This window comes from Sturnira hondurensis, unplaced genomic scaffold (assembly GCF_014824575.4).
Source record: "Sturnira hondurensis isolate 20B ecotype Veracruz unplaced genomic scaffold, ASM1482457v3 Scaffold0021795, whole genome shotgun sequence".
In the NCBI taxonomy this organism is placed as follows: domain Eukaryota; kingdom Metazoa; phylum Chordata; class Mammalia; order Chiroptera; family Phyllostomidae; genus Sturnira; species Sturnira hondurensis.
The window spans coordinates 5191597-5217568 of NW_028094426.1; the positions used below are offsets into that span (position 1 = coordinate 5191597).

General features: G+C 33.2%; 1 protein-coding gene across 11 annotated transcripts in view; it reads left to right on the plus strand.

Moving 5' to 3' along the window:
* The window catches only part of C2CD5 (C2 calcium dependent domain containing 5), an 87614-nt gene that overhangs the window by 19587 nt on the left and 42055 nt on the right, over positions 1–25972 (plus strand). For 5 of the 11 annotated variants that reach the window (XM_037033988.1, XM_037033992.1, XM_037033990.1 and 2 more), the window contains exons 6-10: positions 228–383; positions 2037–2235; positions 7232–7383; positions 12351–12436; positions 19162–19270. In XM_037033988.1, coding sequence (XP_036889883.1) covers positions 228–383; positions 2037–2235; positions 7232–7383; positions 12351–12436; positions 19162–19270 — 702 coding nt within the window. Of the gene's footprint in view, positions 1–227; positions 384–2036; positions 2236–6112; positions 6238–7231; positions 7384–10554; positions 10747–12350; positions 12437–19161; positions 19271–25972 lie in introns of those variants that run through there. The other 6 variants (XM_037033989.1, XM_037033991.1, XM_037033995.1 and 3 more) reach the window with 3 other exon arrangements.

The following is a 25972-nucleotide window of genomic DNA, read 5'->3' on the forward strand; positions in this document are numbered from 1 at the left end:
ATTTATACCCATTATGCTTACATGGGAAAAATGAGAGGGTCTCACAAAAGAAGCTGATTATTTTAAGAGTAAAAAGAAACTTAGAAGACTGGTTAATTGGAAGTATTATTATATTAGCATTTTAGATTATCACAGCAAAAGATGTTTTTATACTATATATCCAAAAGGTAAGAACTTAGTTGTACATTTTTTAAAAATTGAATTTAACCTTGTTATTCTTTTAACAGCAACATCCATTCCGAAGTGCTACAGAGCTGTAATAATTCATGGATTTGTAGAAGAACTTGTGGTCAATGAAGACCCAGAATATCAATGGATTGATCGAATTCGTACACCAAGGGCATCAAATGAGGCCAGACAGAGACTCATTTCTTTAATGTCAGGTATTTTTTTTAAAACTTCCATTACTGATTACCTTAATACGCCCCAGTTTTTTACTTCCTTTTGACATGCTACCTCAGATTTTACAATGCCGACTCTGAATGGAAAGTGACTGATTCCCTACCCTTGGCCCCTTCCTCCTGAACACGTGAATTCCCATCTTGTAACAAGGAGAAATCTAATCAGAAGCTTGTAATTCCTTCCTAACTGGGCAGTGAGAGGAAATTGTGCTAATGAAGTGGTGTAGTAGGAAGTGCCCTGATCAGGAGGTAGGAAACTGGGTTCTAGTTTTTTCTCTCTAATATTTGTTTGTAGTCAGATTTAGGTAATCTAATGCTTCCTGTTCAAATGTTGCCTTTTTGTAGTCCTTCTCTGACAACTTACAGCTCCTTCTACTCCTCCCTGCCACTCTTACCCAATTACTTTTCTTATTTTTCTTTGAAGAACTTATTTACAATCTAAAATGTATGTATATATATATATACACATACATACATACATACATACATACATACAAAGTCTGGCACAAATAACGCCCTTTACTTATTACAAAGTCTTTTATTGCAAAATCATAAGCATGTGATTCTGTAACATAGCAATATCACACTCAAGCATACAATATGACATTTTAGGTGAAATGTTTAAGTTAATAGAGTTATAAATTATTATAACTATAAATCACTATAAATTATTATACCTATATTATTCCCCTACCAACCACACTCAGGCAGGCCTTCCTTCTGCTGGACCCTGTATATGTGAGTGTATATATACTTACACATTCATACATGTATACTAGACAATAAATAAGTGTAAATATTTATATTTAATAAAGCTATACATTTAAGTATATATTTATATTTCTATTATATTTATATGTATACTTATTACTTATATACAGTTTAATTTATCTTATGTATAAGCTATAATTTATGCTTCTATTACTATTAAATTAATTATATATAATGAACATTTATAAATAGGTGTGGATGTATTATATTCATATGTAATATGTATTACTTGTTAAGCAATACACAAACACTAATAAATATTAATATTTACATTAATAAATAATATCAATTAATAATAATATTTAATAATTAATAACATGGATACTATTATTTAATAATATTTGTATTCATAAATAATATTAAATACTTTAATTATATTCTTGTTATATATTCTTTATATTTGTGTTATATGATATGCAATGTATATAATACATAAATTATAATTATAATTATGTTAGACTGTATTACATGCTATGTATTATATATATTATATGTAGTATGTGTATTTGCTTATTTGTCTTTATCTGTGTCTCCCACCATTAAGTAAACTGCACTAGATTTGGGGGCTTTATCTTTCTAGTTCCTGTCTCATCTCTGTGTCCCTTGTACTTAGAAGAAAGGAGTGCCAGGCGTATAGTACACAGCCAGAAGTTATTTGGTAAATTAGCTCATTTATGAGTGAACTTTATCTGCCACATCTGTAAAATGTAGCTAATAATATCTTATCTCCCTGAAAGTAGGATGCTGAGCCAGATAACCTTTTAGGTTCCCTTCAAGTTCTAAAAATCCATGATTTTTTAGATTCTTTTAAATTCATATAATGGGGAGAATTAAAGCAGAATGTATTTTCTTCCTTTTTGGTAGGTGAACTGCAGAGGAAGATTGGCTTGAAAGTGCTTGAAATGAGAGGAAACGCGGTTGTTGGGTACCTGCAGTGTTTTGATCTGGAAGGCGAGTCTGGTCTGGTGGTACGAGCCATAGGAACAGCGTGCACACTGGATAAATTAAGTAGCCCAGCAGCACTCCTTCCTGCATGTAATTCCCCATCCAAAGAAATGAAGGAGTAAGTATGAATCAATGAATTGATCTTAAGGAGCTTTTTTTCTTTTACCTGTACATTTTCATTTGATTTGAAACATTTTGGTAGTATTGTTCAACATACATTTTTTCCTATGGTGGTTTTTCTTACCAGAGATGACTATCAACACTTCAAGCTTAAAACTGTTTAAATATTCCAAATATTTTTATAACCCTAATATGAAATTCAAATAAAGTAATATAAAATTAAACTTACTCAGATCTTTAAACTGTGCATCCAAAGCATAAAATAAATATTTATGCATTGTGCGGAATTATACTTATTCTTTGGGGAGTCCTTAAAACCCTACACCTGATAATTCTATTATGTTTATTATTAGCAAAATACCATAGAAACCAGGAAAGACTGGCTTGTCCAGGGGTCTCAAACTTGAATGTCTACAGAGGCCAAGTAGTTTATATAACTAATTCAGTGTAATTATAGTTAATAATGGGGACTGTATAAAGCAGATACTGGCAAACTTTCTCTGTAAAATGCCAGATAGTAAGTATTTCAGGCACTAGCTGCATAGTTTCTATCTTTGTTTACCACCCCCCCCAAAAAAGAGTTTGCTGATCTTTATCTAAAGGAATTTAGGCTCACACATTTTTGAAAAACTGTGTCATCCAACAAAACTTCTGTTGACTGGATTCAGCCTGGGTGTCATCATTCAACATGGTGGTGCTGGTGCTGTCAAAAGAGAATGTTTGAGATGGAAACTTTCTGTCATGGTGACGGGTGAGGGAGGTGGTCCTGCTGGAGACAAGCTGACTGTTCTGCACAGCAAGGGACAACTCTGTGCAATACTTATTCCATCCTGAATGCCAGTAGTACTTCCACTGAGAATCACTGATCTGGAGATTCTTCTAGATCGAGGGTCAGCGGGCTTTTTTGGAAAATGGTCAGAAGGTACAGCAACTCTGCTGCTGTCCTGTGAAAGCAGCCATCAGCAGTATGCAAATTAAGGAGCGTGGTTATGTTTCAGTAAAACTTACCTCCTAACAAACCAGGTGGCGGGTTGGATTTGGCCTGCTGACGCCTTTCCTGTCTCATCAAGGAGTCAGTCAGAATTCTGTTGTCGGAAAAGGGAGATGTTTCCTAGTTCAGTAGTCAAGAAAGGTTGGTTAGGAAATAATCACAAACTTTGTTTTTAAACAATATTTTTAAAAATGAGATTTTCCTCTTTATTTTAAGTTTATTCTTTTTGCTTAATTATTTCCTTTCTACTTGCCTTCATTTATATGGATTAAATTTTGATCACAAGAGAGAGTACAATAAATTTCCTAATTTTATTTGGAAATACATTGCAAGTGAAATAAATTTTAAATAAATTGGAAGAATGACTTTCCTTTATATTCCATCTAAAATGTGCCTTAAAAATATATCAATTGCCTGCTGCTACAGGTAAAGTCAGATTGCAGGAGTAGATTTTGGGGGGAATTCAGATTTTTTCATGTCCCCATAACAAATTTCAGTAAGGACCTGATCCCTCCTCCTCCAGCCACCTTCATCTTTATCTACAACTGCCGGAAGGGGTCCGGCTTTCATAGCTGTGATGGCTGAAGTTTCACTCTTTTACTAAATTACCTAGTGGAAAGAAAGAGTTATATTACTGTTGGTGTCTTAGAATGATGTATGGGTAGTAGGGGAATATTTATTGTTGACACTGTTGTAGATGTCCTTCACCCCCCCTTTCCCTCCCTCCACCAGACGGCCCCCACCACATTATCTGTGTCCATGGGCTTTGCATATATGCGTATATGTTCTTTGGCTAATCTCTTCCACTCCCCCCACCCCCCTCCCCTTTCTGGGTTTGTATAAGTTTTCTCCTTTCTAAGTTTTATAGCCATTTGCCTTAAAGTATACACACAGTGAAGAATTTAAGTTGCTTTATTAAGATTTTCTGAAAGACATCTTACTACCCAAGTCATGTAATTTAAAAAAAATAACCTCAATTCTCAGGCTGCTTCATTTCTTCTCTGTGTTTTTGATAATGAACCAAGTTGAGTGTTAGCTTAAAATTGGTTTAGGATTCAGTTGATTATAATTATTCTGGTATTTAATTTTAACATTTTGATTCTAGACAGGAATTTGATCAGAGGTAGTTTGCACTGTGTTCCTGTCTGAATGGATTGATGTCAGAAGTGCCACCAGGATATTTCATCCAAAGAGCTTGATAGGAATTAAAACTCCAAGAATACATTATGATGATGCTCCAGTATTTTGGGATTTTAATTTGATATCATAATTTGAACACTTTACAACGTTCATTATATTTTACCGTTATTAATGGTGTGTTCTACTCAATCGTTTTTTTTCTTCATTTTTAGGTGCTTAATGTGATATACAATATAAATACTTCTGGTGTTTCCTAGCTGAGCTATCTTGATAGTAGAAAGTGAATTTACATGTGATTTATTGCTTCTCTGCTTTAGAAGGAAAAGTACTTTCTAAGAGACTTTAACGATAATTTCTCCTTTGTATGGACTGATAGTCACTTCAACAGAGAAAGAAAAAAGTAAAAATAAAAACTTACTCAGTTTGTATACAAATAAGTCACCAATGGGATGTTTGATTTTGATCAATTATATTAAACACATTTTAAATTTAAACTAGCAACAGAATCAGAAACATTTGTCTTGCTGTAAAATCAGTGATATTTTCAGACAGTAGTCTGTAGACCATTATTGACAATTAATGATAGCTCATGTTTGGACCTTGACAAATTGTGATTGTTGGGAATGTCTGCTGGGCAATGCAAAAGGAAAAATACCAGGAAAAGTTGGGTCTTGGCCTGCTTGTAATGTGAATTCTAAAAAAAATGGAATAGGATAGTTTTTCAGTGTATTCACATATAATTCTTTTCACCTTATTGTGCATAAGCAAAGGTCCATAATGAAATAATTATGAAGTTCAGGATTCTTAGTTACATAATATAACTTTTTCTCCCATCCAATATAATTGTGTCCTTTTAGCCAGATTTCTTTGTGAAAATTTGAAATGTTATATGTGAATATATGCTTGTGTAATTGATTTAAATACATCATCCATATATGCACAAAGACCACATACGTGTGGTCTTTTCAGAATATAAGTTGATATCTTACAAAATTTTAATTCAGAATATAGTTTTATCTGTTTAAGTTTAAATAATATATTCTGTTTGAGAGAACTAGATAGAAATCATTTACATTGCATTAATGTGTTTTTAAAAGCAATATTTCCTCACTCTGTTTTTTTCCCAGTATAACTTGGATTTAAGCTATATACTTGTGCTAAAATCCGCAATTTTTATATTCACTTATATCCATTCAGCTCAGTTATTTGTCTTTATGCTATCACTTTTCTTAAGTATACCTGTCTTGATGTTCTAGACAGAAGCAGTTTTGTTAGTAAAACTTTCTTTATGGGAAATATAATTAATTATATCAGCAATTATTCATATCTCAGTTTCAAAGGTAATATAAGAACTTTATATTTGACTTTTCACTTTTATGGGTATTTTCTCCCTAAAATACTGTGTAGTGACCTCGATGGTGATCAAATAACAAACATTTTAAAGCAACTTCTATCCAAATCTTAGTCTTTTTTAAAAAAAATTAATTTTACTGACAGTTTTGCTTGCTATTTTTCATATTCCAGTCCTAGTTTATTAATCTGATCCTTTAAAACTATAACCATATTCTAATGAATGAATATCTAGCTTTAAAAATTTTTTTCAACTTGTTTTTTGCATGCTAGGGACTAAAAATATAACTCCTCTCCCCTAACTAAAGCTCCTTTGAAATTATTTTAACATAACTTTGCTATCTGTTGTATGTATTGTTTTCTTTTCTTCCACTTTGATCAAAAATCCCCTCAGGTCTCCGCTGGTTCATCCTCCAAGCCATGGATGCCGCTCGACTCACAACAGCCCAATTCATACTGCTACTGGCTCACGGCTTACTCAGAACTTCTCTGTGTCTGTTCCCACTCTCATCTATACTGGTACGAGACTGCTCAGACTCTAGCGCTGGGGAAGGCAGGCCACGGGCAGAGTGGCTGCAGAGGGCAGGCAGGCAGGTAGTGCAGGCAGGTACCACAAGTCTTGGCTTCCTCCTTTTCTCATTGAAGTCCAGCTGCAGTGAAGAAATCCTGTATTTAGCCACCACAAAGGCTCTAACTACACGGGAGTGAAAGTGTTCTTCCAGTTTCCAAAGTCTCTTCCACAGACCATCTATGAACCCTGTCTTGTGTATGTGTACTATGCATTTTTGGAAGAATCCTCCAGCATGTATTTTTGACATTTCAACTACATTTGGTTAGAATAGAATTTGATGATTGGATTCTAAACAGAATAGCTGCCAAAGCTTCTGATTTGCTTATTTTTTTTATACACAACTTGTTAAGGTAGGGTTTGTTTCATTCTGTGGAAGAGAACTATTGGAAAACAGGTAAGCAACTATTGTGCATAAAATGCAATGTTTCTGTGTAGCTATGTTAATTTTCCTCTCTGCTGTGTTTTTAGCTGTGGCACTCTTGATGCTATAGGATAAGGAAACATTTTTCTTTTGACAATATCTGTGTGTGTGCAAATATAAAAACAGTTGTGAATATTTACACACACCATTTGCAGTCTCATCATTTTTTTCTTTTGTAACTTAAAAGAAGCATTGTTTATTTGAAAGTATTTTCAGTCATGTATTTATTTTTTGTTTATTTCTCTTTTTAATATTTTTACCCCCCACCCTTAGTCTGTCATTTCATGCTTTTTTTGCCTTTTTACTTGGCTTATTAACTATTTCAATGCAGATAATTATTTATCTGAAGAATGATGAATGGTTAAACAGCAGTTGGTTGACCTTGGCCTCAGACCCAGCTCCACACTTAAGAAATGACTGCTGGCCCTGCCCCAATACTTTCCTGGTGTTTGGATCATGCTGCCTTCCTTCAAGTCCTTTGGCACATGATTACTTAATATTTTTCCACCTTCTTCTGGCAGGATTCCCTTCAATGAAGATCCCAACCCCAATACTCACTCATCAGGACCCTCAACCCCTCTGAAAAACCAAACTTATTCCTTTTCACCTTCCAAGTCCTACAGTCGACAGTCCTCTTCTTCTGACACAGATTTGAGTTTGACACCCAAAACTGGTAAGGCACTTCCACCCACCTTTTATTTTTTTCTATTTTTTTCTAATTTGTTTCTGTTCCTTGTTAGCTTTCCATCCAAGCCTTTTCTCCCGTTTTTGGCATTTCAGTTAAAAGATAATGTGAATAGTGATCATTTTCAGTTACTACAATTAAAATATAAAAATTTTGTAAAGTTCATGATTACCATGTTCAGAGAGCTGCATTTTACTGATTTAATCATAATGTAGATATAAAATTCAGGATTTATTTTTTGCATGTATATATTTTTCATTTCAGGCTTAAATTAAGAGGAATTACATCTTAAAGCATGTGAATATAAAGTTAACACTGATAACTTGCAGTCCAATTCCTCATGCAGTATAAGTATTTTGAATTCATTGTTTCTATTTCTGAATTTATTTGTAAGATTTTATTATGAAAAAATCTTAACATCTAAAATGGTTATTTTGGGAAATATACATCTGTTAACTTTTTGTTATTTAAAACATTTGGTTTCTTTTGTCTTATTCTGTATATTAGAAAATAGCAGCTTTGCTTTACTTATTATTTTCATATCTCAGTGCATGAAATTTATAATTTCCCCCTGCTATGTATGTTTTGATAATCTGAATTTATGACAAAATCATGACAAAAATGATTAAAAATTAAATTAGTTTTTTACTCTATAAAATGGAATTAACTTATTTAATCATTAAATTATTATTCTTGAGAAAACTAAAAATAAGTAAAACATTTAAAAGTCAGTTGTTTACAATTTTTGTAAATATTTTTGTCTGGCAGTTTCCTTGCCAGATTGATAAAAACATTTTGCATAGTTCTTGTGTTAGGTTAAATTTATCTTTAATAACCTTATTTTTGTGTTAGACAAGAAATTTATAAAAGGACCTTAGATTTTATGAAGGCAGTATAAAAAAAGTCTAATTCTAGAACCAGTGCTACTTCCAAAATAGGGAAAGGGTATTAAAAGAATAAGCCTGTAGATTTAATATCTATTCTTATAAGTGTAGTCATTTATATGAGTACTTCTTTGAAAAGAATCGTTTTATTTTTACATATACGTAATTATGAGTAACATCTAAATACGATTGATGTTTGATAGTGATGGATGTGTTGGCATGTAGCATCTTAACCATATTCAAATAGTAGGGGTTTTCTTCTTTTTTTTTTTTGGTTATGTTTTGTATTGTTTTCATTTGTTTTTTAGTGAAGAATGAGATTCTGGCCTTCAATTCATAACAATCAAAATAAGAAAGATAAAAGACTTAGTTAGGATAGTATTTGAAGAAAAAGTTTTCTTAAGAGTATTTTTTAAACTTTGTCCACTGGCTATTATTTGTGTATGCCAAGTCACTTTTCAATATTCTTATCTTTATTTTCCTTTGCCATACCACAGATAGATTTTTCAAAGTATTTCTTGGTCTCTCTGTTTCTTTTTCTTTAATTCACCATAAACACCAAGACTGATGAAGATTGTCAAGTAATAAATTAACTGGACCAGTCTACTCTTCTTTCAGCTTTCTACTTTGCATTCAGTTGTATTTGAGCACTTTTTTGCATTTTGTTTTCTAGCTCCAACTTTCTAGTTTCTTAAAATTTATTTATAATATATTTTCATGTGTTTCTATATTTTTAAACTACTTCTAAATAAATTACTTTGTTTTGCCTATAATTATTCACTACCTCATTAGCAAATTTATAGGATGTTGGCCATTTCAGTCCTTTGGCTTTCTCGTGAACCCTTGAGTGTTTTTGAATACTCTGAGGAGCATTCTCATTTCTCATGGAGATTTAAAATGCCAATATTGCCCTAGCTGGTGAAGCTCAGTGGACTGAGCGTGGGTCTGTGAACCAAAGGATCGCTGGTTCAATTCCCAGTCAGAGCACATGCCTGGGTTGCAGGCCAGGACCCCAGTAGGGGGTAGGCGAAAGGCAACCACACACTGATGTTTCTCTCCCTCTCTTTCTCCTTCTTTTCTCCTCTCTCTAAAAATGAATAAATAGAATCTTTAAAAATATATTTAAAAAGTAAAATGGCAAATATGATTGTTCTAAAAATTTTAAAACTATAGCTTAGTGTGTATTTCATAATTCTCTGCTTCCCAGTTTACTTACATCCAAAATCAGTCTTTTGAGAAACAGTGGGTATAGATAAGCTGATTATTATTGATTTACTATTTGTAAACTAGGAAGCCAAAAAATAGAGTTAAGTTAATAAACCTTAGACTGAGAAAATTGTTTTTTTCCATTTGTAGTTAAAGCTATTGGCTGGTTTTCAAATAACTCTTGTTTTCTTTAAAAAAACTTACTGATTTATTTCTGTTGATTCTAATTTTTGATATTTTATGATTTTATTTTCATATTTTTTCCAAGTACTCAACTAATCACAGTGGAGCTTTAGAAGGCTAGTGTTAGGATATTGATTTTATACCTGCCTAAAGCTAATTTTTACCTTTTTTAGTCAGGCTTTTACCCATGTATAGTTTTTGTGATCTAGAGGGTATTTGACACTTTGGTACTTACTCAACTCTGTGAATGCAAGCAGTACTATGGTCAAATTTGAGTATTTAAAATTTCAGAGGAAAAGAGAAGTATTAACATCTTGACGCTGGATAGAAAGAACATAATATTTATTTAAAGTTAATAATGGCAAATGCTTAACATGGTACTTTTTGGTTTTTTATGGGTATTTAATTTAAATACTCATAAGGGATATGTTTTTTGTTTGTTTGTTTAGTAACATTTGAAGAGCTGTACTTTACCACTTTAAATAAGTGTTTGTATTTGAGGCAACAAGCTTCTGGCTTTAAAAATTTGTAAAATGCAGCACATTTTAATCTTACACATTCTTAAGCAAAAAAAGGCAACTATTCTTTAAGTGTTTTAAAGAAATCAACTAAAAGTTATTAGAGTGGCATAAAATCTTATGCAAGTAATTAAAAATTTTTAATGAGTACAAAGTCTGTGAAGATTTTGTTCCGTTTTAGACTGTATCCTATTTATATTATGTTGAGTAGATGTCTTGCTAATGTCTTCATATGCTTAGTGTAATTTGTGTATGCATTTTAAAAATCATTTTTACTGTTATGTTTTGTTTCATCATTGCTTTCCTTATCCTGCATTTTCTGATCATCTTCTGAATCTGCATCTCTTCTCTGCTACTTTCCTCCGCAGCACCTTACCCACAGAGTCCTAGGATTTACCTGTATCCCAGCTCCCCCTCTCTCTCTTGTGGGTCCCTTCATCTTAGAAAGTCCCGTCTCCTCCTCTCGGAATCTAGCCTTCCCCCTCATCATTCTAGCCTTGTCAGCCCAGTTCTGAGGAAAAGTGTCTCTTTCAGTGAAGAGCTGTTCCTGGCTGCTTCTGGTAGGATCACATTATGTCAGCTTTATAACCCCTTTATTTTGAATCATTTTTGGTACTACAGAGAAGTAGTGGGTATTTTATGTAGGATGTACTTGTCATTTTTCTTATTGGCAGACAGATTTAAGTGATTAGCATTATCATGACATGACTGAGGATTACTTGATAGATAATTGTAAATATTCTGCTAAAATTATATATCCAAAGGTAATATGTGTAAAGACAGTAGATATGCATATTTACGATTATTATTAGGTTCTCATTACTAGAGTTTCTATATTAGATGCTTTACTTTCTTTCCCTTCATACCAGCTCTGTTCACATGGACCTGTATCACCATGTTGCTAAACCATAGTTACATTGGTAAATTATTCTGTTTGAATCAGTTTACGTCTCATTTGGTAATATTCTTTCATTATCCAGTTTTTTTCTGTCTGTTGCTTTAATTTTCAAGTTATTCTGCTGTATTTTCTGATATTTCATTTATCTCTACAAAATTTTATTTTATTTTATAGCTTTCAATATGTTTCATATAAGGATCTTAGTTTCATTTCTGTGGTTAGTATTGTATAGTCTCTACAAAATCATGTTTAGGTTACTACAAGAAAAACAAATTTCCATTAAAAAAAGAAAAGAAAAGAACAGAATGGGACTATACACATGCTAACCTTTGTTTCCTTATCCAAGAACAGCTAAAAATGTAAAAGTAAATTAGTTTCTTTTTAGAGTCACAGTCAATGGCACTATATACTTTTTCGGTTTGAAAGGATAGAACTGAAGTATGACTCCGGCTTGCAGAGAACTGGTTTCTCGCTAGTCCTCCGCTTTCTGCAATTCTCTGACTGTCGCTGGTCTCCTGGTATTATCAAAAGACTGAAATTAGGGAGGGAAAGAAATTTCAATTTAAGCCTTTAAAAATACTCCTAAGAACTTGGGAAATATAATTATTTCATTCATAACTGTACATTTGTGATGTGTCTATTACATGTTTGTGATTTTCAGTTTTTTTAAAAAATTTATGTTGATTTTTGCAAATGAGTGTGGAAAACTATGTATATTAATATTGTTTTGACATGACTGTTATGTTTAGAAATGGGAAGTTATCAGAAAATAAATTTGACTATTTCAAAATTGCCTAAAATTCATGCTCTTTAGAGAATTTTGGAATATTTGAAGTAAGCACAATTAGTACTTTTCCTTACTATACTTACTTTTAAACAAACATTTAATGTTCTTATTTCTTTTAGTATTCTTAAATTGTGAGTATAAGTAATTGGTATTATGGTGATTATTTTTTACTAGAAGACTCAATTTTAAAAAATGAATATTATACAAAAATTCAACACCTTAATTCAATTAAAGAACAGTTTTTAAAACAAATTAAGTTTAAACCTAGTCGTGGTCGGTAGAACTTTGATATATTGCTTCTAAAATGAACTTTGTGAATAAAATAAAGGAAAATATGTGCTTAGCTACTATCCCAAATATTTGAAATGTTTGGATTGTTTTAACAGATTTTGACTCATGATACTTATGGAGAGGAATGCAATTAATCTTTCTGCTTCTGTAGTTGTTTTGTTGGTCATTTACATACTGATGTTCTGTAGGAATGGGAAGTGGTAGTGCTGGAAAAGAAGGGGGGCCGTTTAAAGCTCTGTTAAGACAGCAGACTCAGTCAGCATTGGAACAGAGGGTAAGAGTCACTCAACATTCTTTATTCTTACACTGTTAATAAGATTGCATTATTGATCTGCTGTGTACTTATTGTGACTTATCTCCGTACTGATTTTATCTTGTTATCTGTAATACTGTAATTTTAAAGTCAAAACAACGGCATTTAAGGTATCAAAGTTATTTGTTTATGAATGATTACTTTTAATTGGAATAATTCTATAATTATTTTTGTTTTGTCTTCCAGTCTTTTATTAGAAGTAGTCTCTTTGCAGATGTCCATTGAATGGTGAAATTTGTTCTGATTTTACATTAAAATGATAATATGTAAAAGGAAATAATTGATACTTTTCCAATAAATATTTTAGTTATGTAATATTGAAATACTTTAGTATATTAGTAATAAAATAATTTAGTATATTTATTCGCTGAGCTTATTTTTATCACTGGACAGTCTCTTAGGGGTAAGAAATGCTCAGAGTCTATATCTCTAGAGATTAACATCAATAATGTTGTTGTTGAGTATTTCAGTACATCTCTTAAGTTTTATAAGTTTAACATTTCATCAAATGTGCTAAATGGAAAATGAATAGTTAAAGTTTTTGGATGATTTTTCTCTTTTTATTTTTATTTTTTATAAACATCAATGCTAAGGGAGGATCGCCTCATAGGTTCTGTAGAAGGCGGGTATGTCCCTAAACACGTGTGAGAGCCTGTTTCTTGTTTTGGTAGCTTTCCTAGTTTTAACCTGAATCATTTAAGTTTTATTTAAGCTTTTAACAAGTGTCGCCCGCTGTTTTTCTTTTTGTAATGCAAAGTTTGTTTTCTTTTTAATTTAATAGCATTGTGAGGGCATTGTTTTTTCCCACTTAACTAATACAGTGCATGATTTTATGTCATGTCAGTTATTTTAAGGCACAGTTTCGTAGCTCTCATTGCGTCTGATGTGGAAGTTGTAAGGATTTACAGAATTTTCTTTTACAAGTTCTCTTTTATACTAGCATTTTCTTTTTTATTTTTACCGATATTATTTCTTTTTATTGATCATGCTATTACAGTTATCCCAATTTTTCTCCCTTTGTCCCCCTCACCCAGCGCCCCCATCCCTCCAGTGACTCCCCCCTCTTCTGTTCATGACCATGGGTCACACATAGAAGTTCTTCAGCAACTCCACTTCTTAGGCTTGTTCTCAGCAACTCCCTGCCTGTTCTGTAACTACCAATTTGTATTTCTTAATCCCTTCACCTTTTCCCCCATTCCTCCTCCCCACTGGCCACCATCCCAATGTTCTCCATATCTATGATTCTTTTTTTTCTGCTTGTTTGCTTAGTCTGTTTTTTAGATTCAGTTGTTGATAGTTATGTATTTATGGCCATTTTAATGTTTATAGTTGTAAAGATGCAACACAGAAGGATGCATTTTATGAAACAAAGGTGGGGTTTTTTTAGACACTGTCTTTTGAGTATACTAGTGTTTTTCAGATCCTATTATTGCACTCACTACCACAATTTGTTTTTTTTAAACTCTCTTTCCTCATGCGGAGAGTATCTGTGTGTGCCCTGTTTACCCTTCAGACAAGGCTGGAGAGAGCAGAATAAACTAAGATGATTGCTATAGAGTGATGAGACTTTAGCTGTACCCAGTTCTTGGCTTTATACCCTGTCAAGCAGCGATTGCCTTTCAGCTACTCTCACATTTTGCAGTCATAAAAAGCCCACGTAAACATTCAAACCAAATCTAGAGAATGGCTAAAAATATAGAGAAGAGGGCCAGAGTGGAGGTGTGTGTGTCCACTTACTATTTGTTAGACCAGCATACTGTTACCTCCTCTGTATCCCAGTTTTGCATTCTCTACAGCTGGGGTGTCAAACTCATTTTCACGGGGGGCCACATCAGCCTCAAGGTTGCCTTCAAAAGGCTGAATGTAATTTCAACTCCTTAACATGTTAAGGAGTAGTTAATTTACACAGTCCTAAAATTATTTCAGCCCTTTGAAGGCAACTGTGGGGCTGATGTGGCCTCTGGTGAATATGAGTTTGACACCCCTGCCCTACAGAGTCCCTTAACAAGGAATATTTCTTGGAATCTGGTCATTATTCTAGTATTCCCATGAACAGAAAAACTTGGTTCACCTTGATGTTTGATGTAGTGAGATTTTGCTCAGATGTTGTACCTGTGACTTCACTCTCTGTACTGAGTAGTTCTAAAAGCATCTAACTTAAAAAAAAATGGAATCAATGAAAATTGCTTTGGATTTAGTTTCAATAAAATTTATGTGTTTCAAATATGCTTGTAAACATTCTTAAAATTTTGGACACATTAACATATTGGGTATACATTATTAGATAATCTTCATAAATTAACAGCTAATGTGTAGAAAGTTATCGTTTTCATTTACAACCTTGTACAACATAGTTAGCAATGTATTTGCATAACCTAAACTTGTAGCATTAGTGACTTGAGTTTATGAAACCACCGCTCTGCCCTTGTACAAACTAAATAGCAAAGCATCATCATCTTTGACTTTATCGTTCTTCTGTGGCTACCAACAGTATGGCTTTGTTTTGGAAAATATTTGTACCAAAGTATGAAGAATTCTCCCCGTGTGTGTTCACTTATGCCTTAACTCTGTGAAGTTGAACACTGGATCGAGTTGAACCTAGACCACTTGTATCATTGTTTATATTTATTTAAGAAATATTTATCTCTACCCCTTATGATCCTTAATAAATTATATGGATTATTTTTCTTGAGGAAAAGAGAAACTTTATTTGTCAAACATCCTTTACTTAATAGGTTATTCAAATAGCAGTTCTGAAACATATGATTGTTATTTTTTCTCTCTCACAAAAGCAATTAAAAAAGTAAGTTGACAGGATCTTGATAACAGATGTCAGATTACTGGGAGATGAGAGATGGGTTTCAAAGTTTTATTTAGATTTAGATTTCGCTCATGAACTATTTGATGTAGGACAAATAGATAGTTTTATATATGTATATAAAATATAGATATATTTTTAATATGACTCTTCTTTTACCTGTAAGAGAAATGAAATTACTTCGTTGATTCTGGGTTGTATATTTTTCTTCAATAAAGAAACCTAGTTGACTTAGTTTAACCTAGTGTTTTTAAAATGTGTTTTACCATGAAATCTTTCATTTAAATGCATCTTAGTGAGGAACACATTTTGGGGAAACATTGATAAAAAGCAAACTTGATAAATTACTATCTTTTTTGAAATGGGGGTAAAATTATATAGTAAATCATAGAAGTCTGACATGGGGTTTTATATCTAGAAAGTTTACTCTGGTCTCTTGGAATAAGAAAACGAATATTTGATTAAACTATTTAAACATCTTCTAAGAAAAATCCTATCTAAATCTTCAAAAAGATACTCCCTTGTGTTCTCAGATTTTTCAAGTAGCCTGTCTTGAGTACTGTTATTAATAGATTCATGCTGCATGCATTTGGCTTATGTCAAAACATTAACATATGAAGTCTTATCTAGGTACCACAGGGTAAGATACTTTAAACATAAGGATTTTCCAGAGAAAATGTCTTCCATAGTCCTTGAAAGTCTCATCTGAGCATTGAGAACAGGGCTGATCTTAAGGAAGCTGTCCTTTTCAATAGAAGAGAACTTATAAATTCATCAGGTATAATAATAGACTAGAGATTAAAATCAACTCTTTAATTTAATCTTTTAACTAGAAATAACAAGAAGCCAGATGATATGGTTTATTGCTCAGAAACAGTATAGGTCCTTCTGAGCTCAGTTTTTCACTAAAATATGGAGATAATAGTGTCTCCCTCTTAAGGTATGAGAAAGATTATAAAGCATAGTTTTAAGATACTTTGCCTAGGGCTTTGGCTGATGTGGCTCAGTGGATTGAGTGCTGGCCTGTGAACCAAAAGGTTGCTGGTTCGATTCCCAGTCAGGGCACACGCTTGGGTTATAGGCCAGGTCCCCAGCTGAGGATATGCAAGAGGCAACCAATCAATGTATCTCTCCCAAATTGATGCTGTGAGAGATACATTGTTGTGAGAGATACTCCCTCGCCTACCCCACTCTCTAAAAATAAATAAATAAATCTTTATTTTAAAAAAAGATACTTACTTAGGGCTGGCACATTGTAAGTACTCCAAAGTAGTCACTGGTGACCATGGTGGAGGTGACAGGTATTAAATGTCATATTTGCGGATAGATATGAGGAGTAGCTCTTCTTGAGAAGGTTGTTTGAAGGTGTAGTTTTGGTTGAATAGTGATGTTATTTTATTTACTCTAGGTTAAATTATGTGTGTTAAGTGAGAGTGGGTGTGCTGATTGGATGAACTGGGACCACATGTAAGACAGAGGGGAAGTCACAGAGCGGGCCTCTGCCTCTCCGGGCACCTCTTCCTGTCCTTTTTCTGCTGTGACCACCTCCAGATGCTTTTCCTCTTGTCAGTTTATCCCATCTTCTGAAATTTGGGAATAAGACTCAATGAATTCCAAATCAAGAAATCATTTTGATCATTTTTTCCCTTTTTTATTTTTTAGATTTTATTTATTTACTTGTAGAGAGAGGGAAGGAGAGGGAGAGAAACATTGATGTGCAAGAGATATATCAATTGGTTGCCTCTCGCATGCCCCCAAATGGGCACCTGGCCCAAAATCCAGGCATGTGCCTTGATTGGGAGTCAAACCAGTACTTTTTTGGTTCTCAGGTCAGCCAGTGCTCAATCCACTGAGCCACACCAGCCAGGGCTTCATTCATTTTTTTATACCTAAAATCTTATATAAAGATATTTCTTAATATGTGAATTTACCCACTTATTTCTCAGTTTTAGAAGGAAATACTGCTTCCCACTTAAGTGACAAAACTTTTATTTTCAGTATTTCTTGTCCAGAATATTTAAAACATTCAAGTGTAAAGAGTAAACATAACAAGTTTTTTTTTTACTATGCCTCATTATTTTGAGGAAATTAAAAACGTTTGTTCTTAAAATTGAAAAAAATTAAAGATTTAATTTATTAGATGAAATACTCAAGTTTCTAGTAACATAAACTTACCTTGACATTTCTCACTGAAGGCATATCTTTCAGAAGTTCAGGGGTCTTATTAACCAATGTCAATCCAATAACTTTAATTTTTTTTAAAAAGAAATCTTTCTTAAAAAAAGGTCAGTTGGCAGTAAAGAGGCATTTTGACCAAGAATAGTACATAATGTAAAATCCCCTCTGTCTTCTCCCTGGTCTGCCTTTCTCTCTGCCTCTGAGCCAAACCTAAATATTTCCATAGACTTTTTTTACTATTTTTTTATGTAGCCTTGGTTTTCTTGCCCTTATTGATTTAAAGACTACTTTTAAATTCTATCTGAATTAATTTGTATTCTATAAACACACATTTTATACTGTGTCTTCACCAGGTACTGAGGTGTGCCAGACTGCTTGCCTTTGTGCTGAATGACTCCAAGTTGCTATGCTTCATGAATTTTGCTTTGGTGAATTTGTATTCTCTGTGCTTTAAGTTCATATTCTCCATTCAATAATCTTGCTGCTTTAGTGTACTTGTTTCTAGTTGTATTTCATATCTCTTTATTGTCTAGCTTTTATTTGCTGCATTTAATCTTCTGTGGTCTAAAAAAAATACTGATAGATTTTAGAATATGTCCCTAAAATTACATGTTTATAATTGCTATAGCCATATTATGATTATGATCTGTGGGGATCTCTTATGAATGAAGTACATAAACTTTAGTACTTTATTATTGCTTTTATTGCTTTTTTACTTTATTATTGCTTTTATTGCTGAGAGCCCTGCTTTGCTTATTTTTCAATTCTCAATTAGTTTCTGAATAGCTCAGGCTGCTGGTAAGTGATTTCTGATTAAGTGAGCTACATTAATCTTGGTAGCAGACAAGTCAGATATTTAGATTCCCTGACTCACATGCAATTTGTGTAGTATGGGAGACTACTATATTTGGATAGCTACAGGACCACCCCTTTCTTCCTGGGTACTATTTCAATGAATTTCCTATCTCTACCATTTTTCTCTTGCATGTTTTTGTCTCTAAATTGATGAGATTGATATCCTCGAGAGAGAAGGGAAGAATAAGGCTTTGAAGAACATGTGGAATTGTATTGTCTGCCTTGCAGGCATCTATTCTACTTACCTCCCCTTCTTCCTCAATCTACTTTATGAACTTACATTTTCTTCTGCTGCCCTGGTGCTGATAGTGATTCCCTGGGCACCTCACTTGATAATCTGCCCTATCTTCACCTTTCTATGTATTTCTTAACCCACGTGCTCACCCTCTCACTCCCTTTCTCTTAGTCCCACATCATTTTAGATCTCTATCCCCAGGCCTTCAGAGCCATTACCAGTAGCCTGGAGTTGGATGTGTCCCTGAAGTCTGCCCCACTAAGAAATACATATGGGGTAGAAGGGCAGGGGAATCCCTCATCTCATTTCCAAGGAAAGAAAAGTGTAACTCTTCCTCAGATTGGAACTCTGAAAACCTTTTTCTCACTGAGAGTTGGTAAAAAGAGTGCTTGGATTGTACACAATGTGATATATATGGGAAAATGGATTCAGAAGCCTATAAACATCCAAAGAAACTTGAGGACAAAGCATGTGTCATGCATAATTGGTAACCTTTTGTTAAGGGATGGAATTTGTTTCTTTATGACAAAGTTTTTGACAAGCAAATGTTTTGTACTTCACACATGGTCAATTATACTTTTGCATCATTCTTTCTACTAGGAATTTCCATTTTTTACCTTGACGGCATTTCCTCCTGGATTTCTTGTGCATGTTGGGGGCGTTGTTAGTGCACGCTCTGTGAAGCTTTTGGATCGTATCCACAATCCCGGTATGTTCTTTAAAACTTTATTTTCAGTGTTTCTTTTACGTAAATCATGATTATTAAAATTGATTTCCTAACGTTTTTTCTTTTAAGCCAAATCTATCTGAAAGAGAAATGAAAAAGTATAAACTGACACGTGTAACTTTAAAATATTTGCACTAATCTTAATTAAAAATAATCAAACTAACCAGAAGTGTAATTTGGTTACTTTTTGATGCAGAATGGAAATACAAATCTTGATTCACTTCTGGCCAAGGCGTCACTTTGAGGGAGTCATTGAGTAACTTTTGAGTCAGCTGTTTTCTTTGACCCAGGAGATGCAATTTGACCATTGGGACCAGTAGCCTAAGATGTTAATTCTTTTCACTAGCAGCAACGCCTCACAGATTATTAGAGTGATTTCTTTATTCCTAAAAGAAGTATTCTTTTAAAGTGTGATTGTAAACATTATGTAAAGTGCCTAAGAAGTAAAAACCAAACCAAACAACTGAAAAATACAACTGTCTGGTTCCTTGGATTCTTGGGTGTAGCTGTTTGTTCTTTATAACGGAAAAAATAAGAATAGTAGCTCACTTTGTTAAACATGGGGCCTTGACTATAAAAGAAGGCTAGCACTGATATCCCAGTTAATTTCTGCCCTTGGATTAGAAATGGCTTGGTGATTTTTCTGAATCTAAAATAAGCATGATAGGAATGGTAGGAACTTTTCACGCAGAATGTGTTCTTGGCTCTCTCTGAGAAGATGCCCAGCCGTTTGCCCAAGTGATTTGATATTTTAATGGCATACCTTAAATCTGAAGTTATAGTAATATTCTTATTTGGCATATATACATATATTTTTGAAAAATTTAAATTGTTACTTCCAGTAACCTCTTCCTGAGGCTTTACCAACAGCTGTAAAAAGAATGAAACACTTTGAAATTATATATGCTTGACATTGCAGGTAATGATTTTGAGGATACATAACATTATTATTGTTTTAAATTTAAAAAAATGATCTGTGCCATGTGGTTTGATGTCATTTGTTTGAGTTAATTACAGAGAAACAATGGAATTTTTTAGATTCCAGACAAGATTTCAGAAAGGCACTAGCTAGGATTACTTCTGAAAACTCTTAAGCTAAGTGAACACATCTTTTCAGCATCAGTCTTCTTTTTCTTCTGTGATTTATTGTTTTTTTCCCAGTTTCTTATTTTCTGGTCAATTTAAGTGGCCTTTGTACGTTCTGTAGTAATTAAAGGCAAATTTAGACTGATGCCAGTTTAATGTATTGAGCCCTTGAAGACTTTGCCCAGTGTATATCTTTGTGTTTAGGAACTTGAATATTTGGAAAGTGCATGGAAATTCTGACATTTCTTAGGTAATCAAGGCTAGTTTCCAGTTTCTGTGCACCACTGACTTAAGTAATTTGGTAGAAGGCACACTCTGATATAATAACTTCAAAAAATGGTTTGAGGAATATATGCAGTTACTAGTAATGCATTTTATTTACTGAAAACATTTTTATTGCTGCCTCCATATACCCTGAGAAAGCTGTAGAGTCTGGAGAACAAATGAAGGTTACTAAAATAAATTTAAGTAGAGAGCTGTATTTTTAAAGTCGTATTACTTTATACAAAAAAACTGACTTGTGCGGTTTATCGTACTTGCCAGTTTATTCTAGTTGTGTAAGAAATGTAAGAATCCAGGTGCAGGAAGAAAATAGGAACCCTTATTAAGAGTACGTTTTGTGTATTGTAATTACCATCTTATGTATTCTCTTCCTTTCCTTCCCTTTCAGATTATTTTTTCAATTCACATATAGAAATTCTTAGTCAATAATGGACTATTTCCCAAATGATTATGGGCATATACATATAAATGCTTTTAGTGGTATAAAAGTTATATTTTAATTTTGTTTTATTTTCAGCTAAATACATATCAATTGTATATTCTAATGGCTCCAATATTAGTTTGACATAAATATCACATACTTCAGATTGCTTATTTATTATGCTTTAAAAAGGAACATTTGCTTAAAAACACTATTCTTCGGGCCCCTTAAATATTATTTACGAAAACATTTCAATTTGTTGAAAAAAGTTGAATGTTAAAACGAAACTATAGATTAGCATCTACCATAATGATGATGTATTGATTTGGTGACACTGAGTCACTCAGCTGAGTTTCTGCTGCAAGAAACTTAGGGCCAATTGAGACCCATGTGCCAATGTTAAAAGTGCTGTATTTGCACTCTCAGATGAATCTCATAGCTATTTTTTGGGGACTAATGTGTATGGGAAATTTGCATTTCACACTCAGTGTAGAAGGGAAAAAAATCCCACTTTCAAACCGTTGCCACCTGCTAATTCTGTGGATTATTTTGGAGTTATTTCTTTTAGAATTTTCTCCTCTGTTAAGTAGTTAGCAAACAGGACCATACAACAAAGAATGGGGTGGTTTTAAAAATCAAGGTAATTTTCTTAAACGAGTAAACTTTAGTCAATGTCAGATTATGATAGCATGCTCCTTCTTCTCTCTCTGTGTCTACTCCTTATTAACTCTGCTGTCCCTGTCTTTCCAGTGCCTGTCGAGTGGTGTCAATTTTGTTCTTGTTTGTAGTGTGTTTTGTTTTTTCCTACTATTCTGCACCTAAAACTGATCTACTAATCTGCTGTTTTGAACTCAGCCTTTGTCGGAATTATGGGTAACACAAGATCTTACAAACTGCTAGACTGGAATAGTTTCAATTCAGGTATTTTAATGGTCATTCAGTACTACATATGCTGACAAAAATTATGGCAGCTCAGTGAAGTTTTTAGAAATGTTCTAGAATAAATAGATTTAATGTCAATTCAGTTATATAGATATATTCTTTAATACATAAATTCTAACTCTTACAACTTTCATGGAAATGCAAATAAAAATATGTGTTAACTGAAATGAATTAATCAAAACCATAGAAATACCATAAATTATGAATGACTTTTGTTAGGTGATCAACTTTCAGAATGATAATTTTAAATTATATTATGTTTTGGACAGTTTTTTCATATCAGATAAATGATATAAGCATTACCTTTATGATTAAGGACATGTTGTTAAATATAAGGACTAAATGACTAGCTTGATAATTTTAAAGTGTATTCAAACTTCAATTTAGTTTTTAATATAATGTCTTTAGTGTTCTATAAATACTATAAAAATGTAACTGTTAGGATTTGTATTTGTTATTCTAAAAATGTTCTAAAATTTGGTAAGAATGGATTTTGGAGAGATTAGCAGCTTTTATAAGCTTTTCTCATTCTCCTTCTACACGAAAGTATAAGTTTGCTTGTCAGGTATTTTTACATGTGAATATTGTTTGTAGCTCTTAAAGAAACTAAACTAAGATAACTTTACAGCTGATGATGTGGTTTAGAGTCAAAGCCAGTAAAATTTCCTTTTTGATAAAAGCATGTTCTGTTAATTTTTATGTCATTTATATGTTAGATTCAATTAAATAGTAAAATCATCTTGATTCGGTATCAGAAGATGTGATTTGGCCTAAAGAATCTCTTTGGTTTTTTGTGTCAGAAAATATATCTATTTACAGAAAAACAAAAACAAATCAGCATAGGCTCAGCATTTTAGATAATATCCCATAATCTTTTCAATATTATAAGCTGTTTTTGTTCTTAGGGGTCCAGGATGTAAGCTCTGATGTAAGTAATGCATGTTTGACTATGAACTAGCTCATGTTCACCATGCAGATTTACTGAAAGTCAGACCAGTAAACAACCTGCCAGGTTCAACCTTTGCAGAGTTACACTGACATTAATTGGTAAATCTTTAAGGAAATTAATTACCTTCGGGTGGCTATCCAAGTTTTTGCCAGTACCTTCTCACATTATTTAGAATAAAAATAATCACTTTTAATGTAATGCTATATACTTATCTTTAGTAAGGAATTAAAAATACTCTGCTGGATTCATTTAATATGTAAGAATATATTGTTTAAACATTAGGCAGATGAGTATAGTAGGAAGGGAAAAGGCTTATATAAGAAAAGAACATTGAGAACACATTAACCATTAATAATTTAAAGAGCTGAAACCTTGTCAGGGTAAAGACGTTGAGAATGAGATGTGTGTGTTAGATGATAGAACAGTTGTGGAAAGTGGAAAAGGCAAAAGGTAAATCTCATAGGAGTAATAGAGCTTCGTCCATGTACGCAGAATTACAGAATTTGGCAAGGAGAAATGTGGTTGAGGAAGCAGTATATCTTGCCATCATTTAAAGTCAAGTCAGGTTGTAAGTGTAGGAAGGGAAAAAGTTGGATAGGAAAAGATAGGAAAAAAAGGTAGAATATTGAAAGAACATTTAAAATGACTGTCAGTTTAACTTTCTCTTATTTCTGTGTTTCTGATTGAAGTTTTGGAATCGTAGTGATAGTCAGTAGATATTCAAACATCAGGCTGATTTTAATATTAGTTTAGGAAAAATAACTTGTTCTGAAAAAAAGTGATACATATATTTGGTAAATATATTAAATTATTTGTATTCTCTGTAATTAGGTAATACTACTGTCCTGTATTACCACAGAGAATCGAGAATTGACCATGTCAGTGAGAAAATTAATTGTCGATATAGTTTTAATGCTAAAAATTATTCACCCATACTGTATTTTCTGGATTCTCTGATACCATGTATTATATGATGTATCATCAACTTAATAATAGGCTTCCAAGAGAAAAGAGAAACACTACCATCTTAAATATGTTTATTGATTTCATATTAACTTTATATGAAATTGAACTACTGCTCTAAGAGCTCCGATCAGAGTACATTTGAGTTTGAAACTCAACCTAATGAAAGAATGGCTTAGATTGCTGGGCTCCATATGGCTAGCACGAACAGTACGCTAAAGTTCGTGTTGATTAGTGGGTGAGGTATTAGACTTTGTTATTTCACAAATATTATAGCATGGGAAGGTATAGGAAAACATTGTATACTATACAATAATATTTCACAAAATACAATCTGCCATGAAAACTGCCATGCAGTTCGTTAGATAATAGGTTTGTAAAGATGTCAGGACCCCAAAAATATGTAAGTGGTTTACTGTGTGGTCTGGTGTGTACAAGATACAGTGTTAAAGAGGATGGCGTGATTAATTCTGTGGCAAGGAAGCTTACAGAGGTGGTAATTCTTGAGCTAAGTTTTTGAAAGATATACAGGAGACTCGTGTATATTTATGTTTTAGACCATGTATTTGGAGATATTGTTAATACATTTTTAATGTAGTTCTGAAACTTCCAGCATTTGTAAAATAGTATCTTAGCCAGTACTCATTTGATGTTACTTCATACTTCATTTTTTTGCCATTGAGTACAAAATGTTTTTGTTAGTCGAGGGGGTTTTTCTCTTTTGTTCTGCTTTGTAACTATCTTAGTTTGTAACTTATCTTATTTTCTAACTAAAGTGATAGAAAATGTTTTTAGAGCAAGAAGAAAGGAACTATTCGAGATTTTATTTAAAAATTATTACCTTTTCTTATCTTTCTTTTTATTCTTCTGGCCTGGTAACAGATTTTGGCAAAGACAACACGAATCTTGCATCTGGGAAGAAAGATGCAGCACTTGCAAGTCTTGTGTGTGACATGCCAGGAACAGGGGTTCCACTGGAGTAAGACAGGAGCCGGTGGTCACATTTGTGGTAGATGATTGGCTGTAGGATGGAGACAGGATGTAAAGGCAGCAAGACTGGAGACGCGGAAACCAGTTAGCAGACAGCAGTAGTTCTGGCCAGATAAGTGACCTAGGACTTGGTAGGAGAGCTAAAGTTTATCAGACACTTCCTGTGTGCCAGCCGCTCTTCCTCATTTCATCCTCAAAGCACAATCCTGAAGTAGGCAGTTTTCCCATTTTGTAGATGTGCAAAACAAAACGTAGCAATTTTGCCAAGGTAGAATACAAAGTGGCTGAACCACAACTGAACCTTACTCCTCTGGCTTTGGTGCTTACGCTCTTACCTGTAAACTTCCAAAATATTTAGGATGTAAAATCAGCAAGACTTGATAATTAATAGAATGTGGCGAGTGAAACAGGATGTTGGCAAGCTTTAGCTTAGAGGGAGAGAAAGATAGATCATGATTATCCTACTCTCATGTCTTTTTGAAAGTTGAATTGTAAAAAATACTTTGAGTAAATTTTTATAGTCTTAGTTCATTGTTTCTCAAATGGTTGTGATCTCCTTTTCTTTCTTTCTTCTGAGTTTACCACTAAAAGTACTTCTGAGTCACCCACACAAATAACTTTAAATTAATAACTGTTTGTATAGTTGAGAAACATTTATTGTTCTTTGTGTAGATTGAAAGTCAGCTTAGATACTGCTTTTAGGAAGTGACAGGAAATATAAGCTAACACGTAATGTTGTTTGAAAAGTATTGTGGGTCAGGTGATGTTTAAGGAAATATTTATAGAATATACATATCAGTCTGATCATCCTAAGCCTTTTTTTTCTTTATGATTTTAAATAAATCAGTGGATTTATTCAGTGGATCTTCACAGAGTGCCTGCCATGTCTTAAACACAGTGTTGGAGACGGGAATGCCATTCCTCAGTCAGGCAGACACCCTGTTTACACACCTACTCTTGGCTACTTTATGCTGTTTTTCTTTCTCTGTGTGTATGTGTGTTAGTTCAATGGAGGTGAGCTTTCTTGGAACTTGAATTCTACTGATGATCT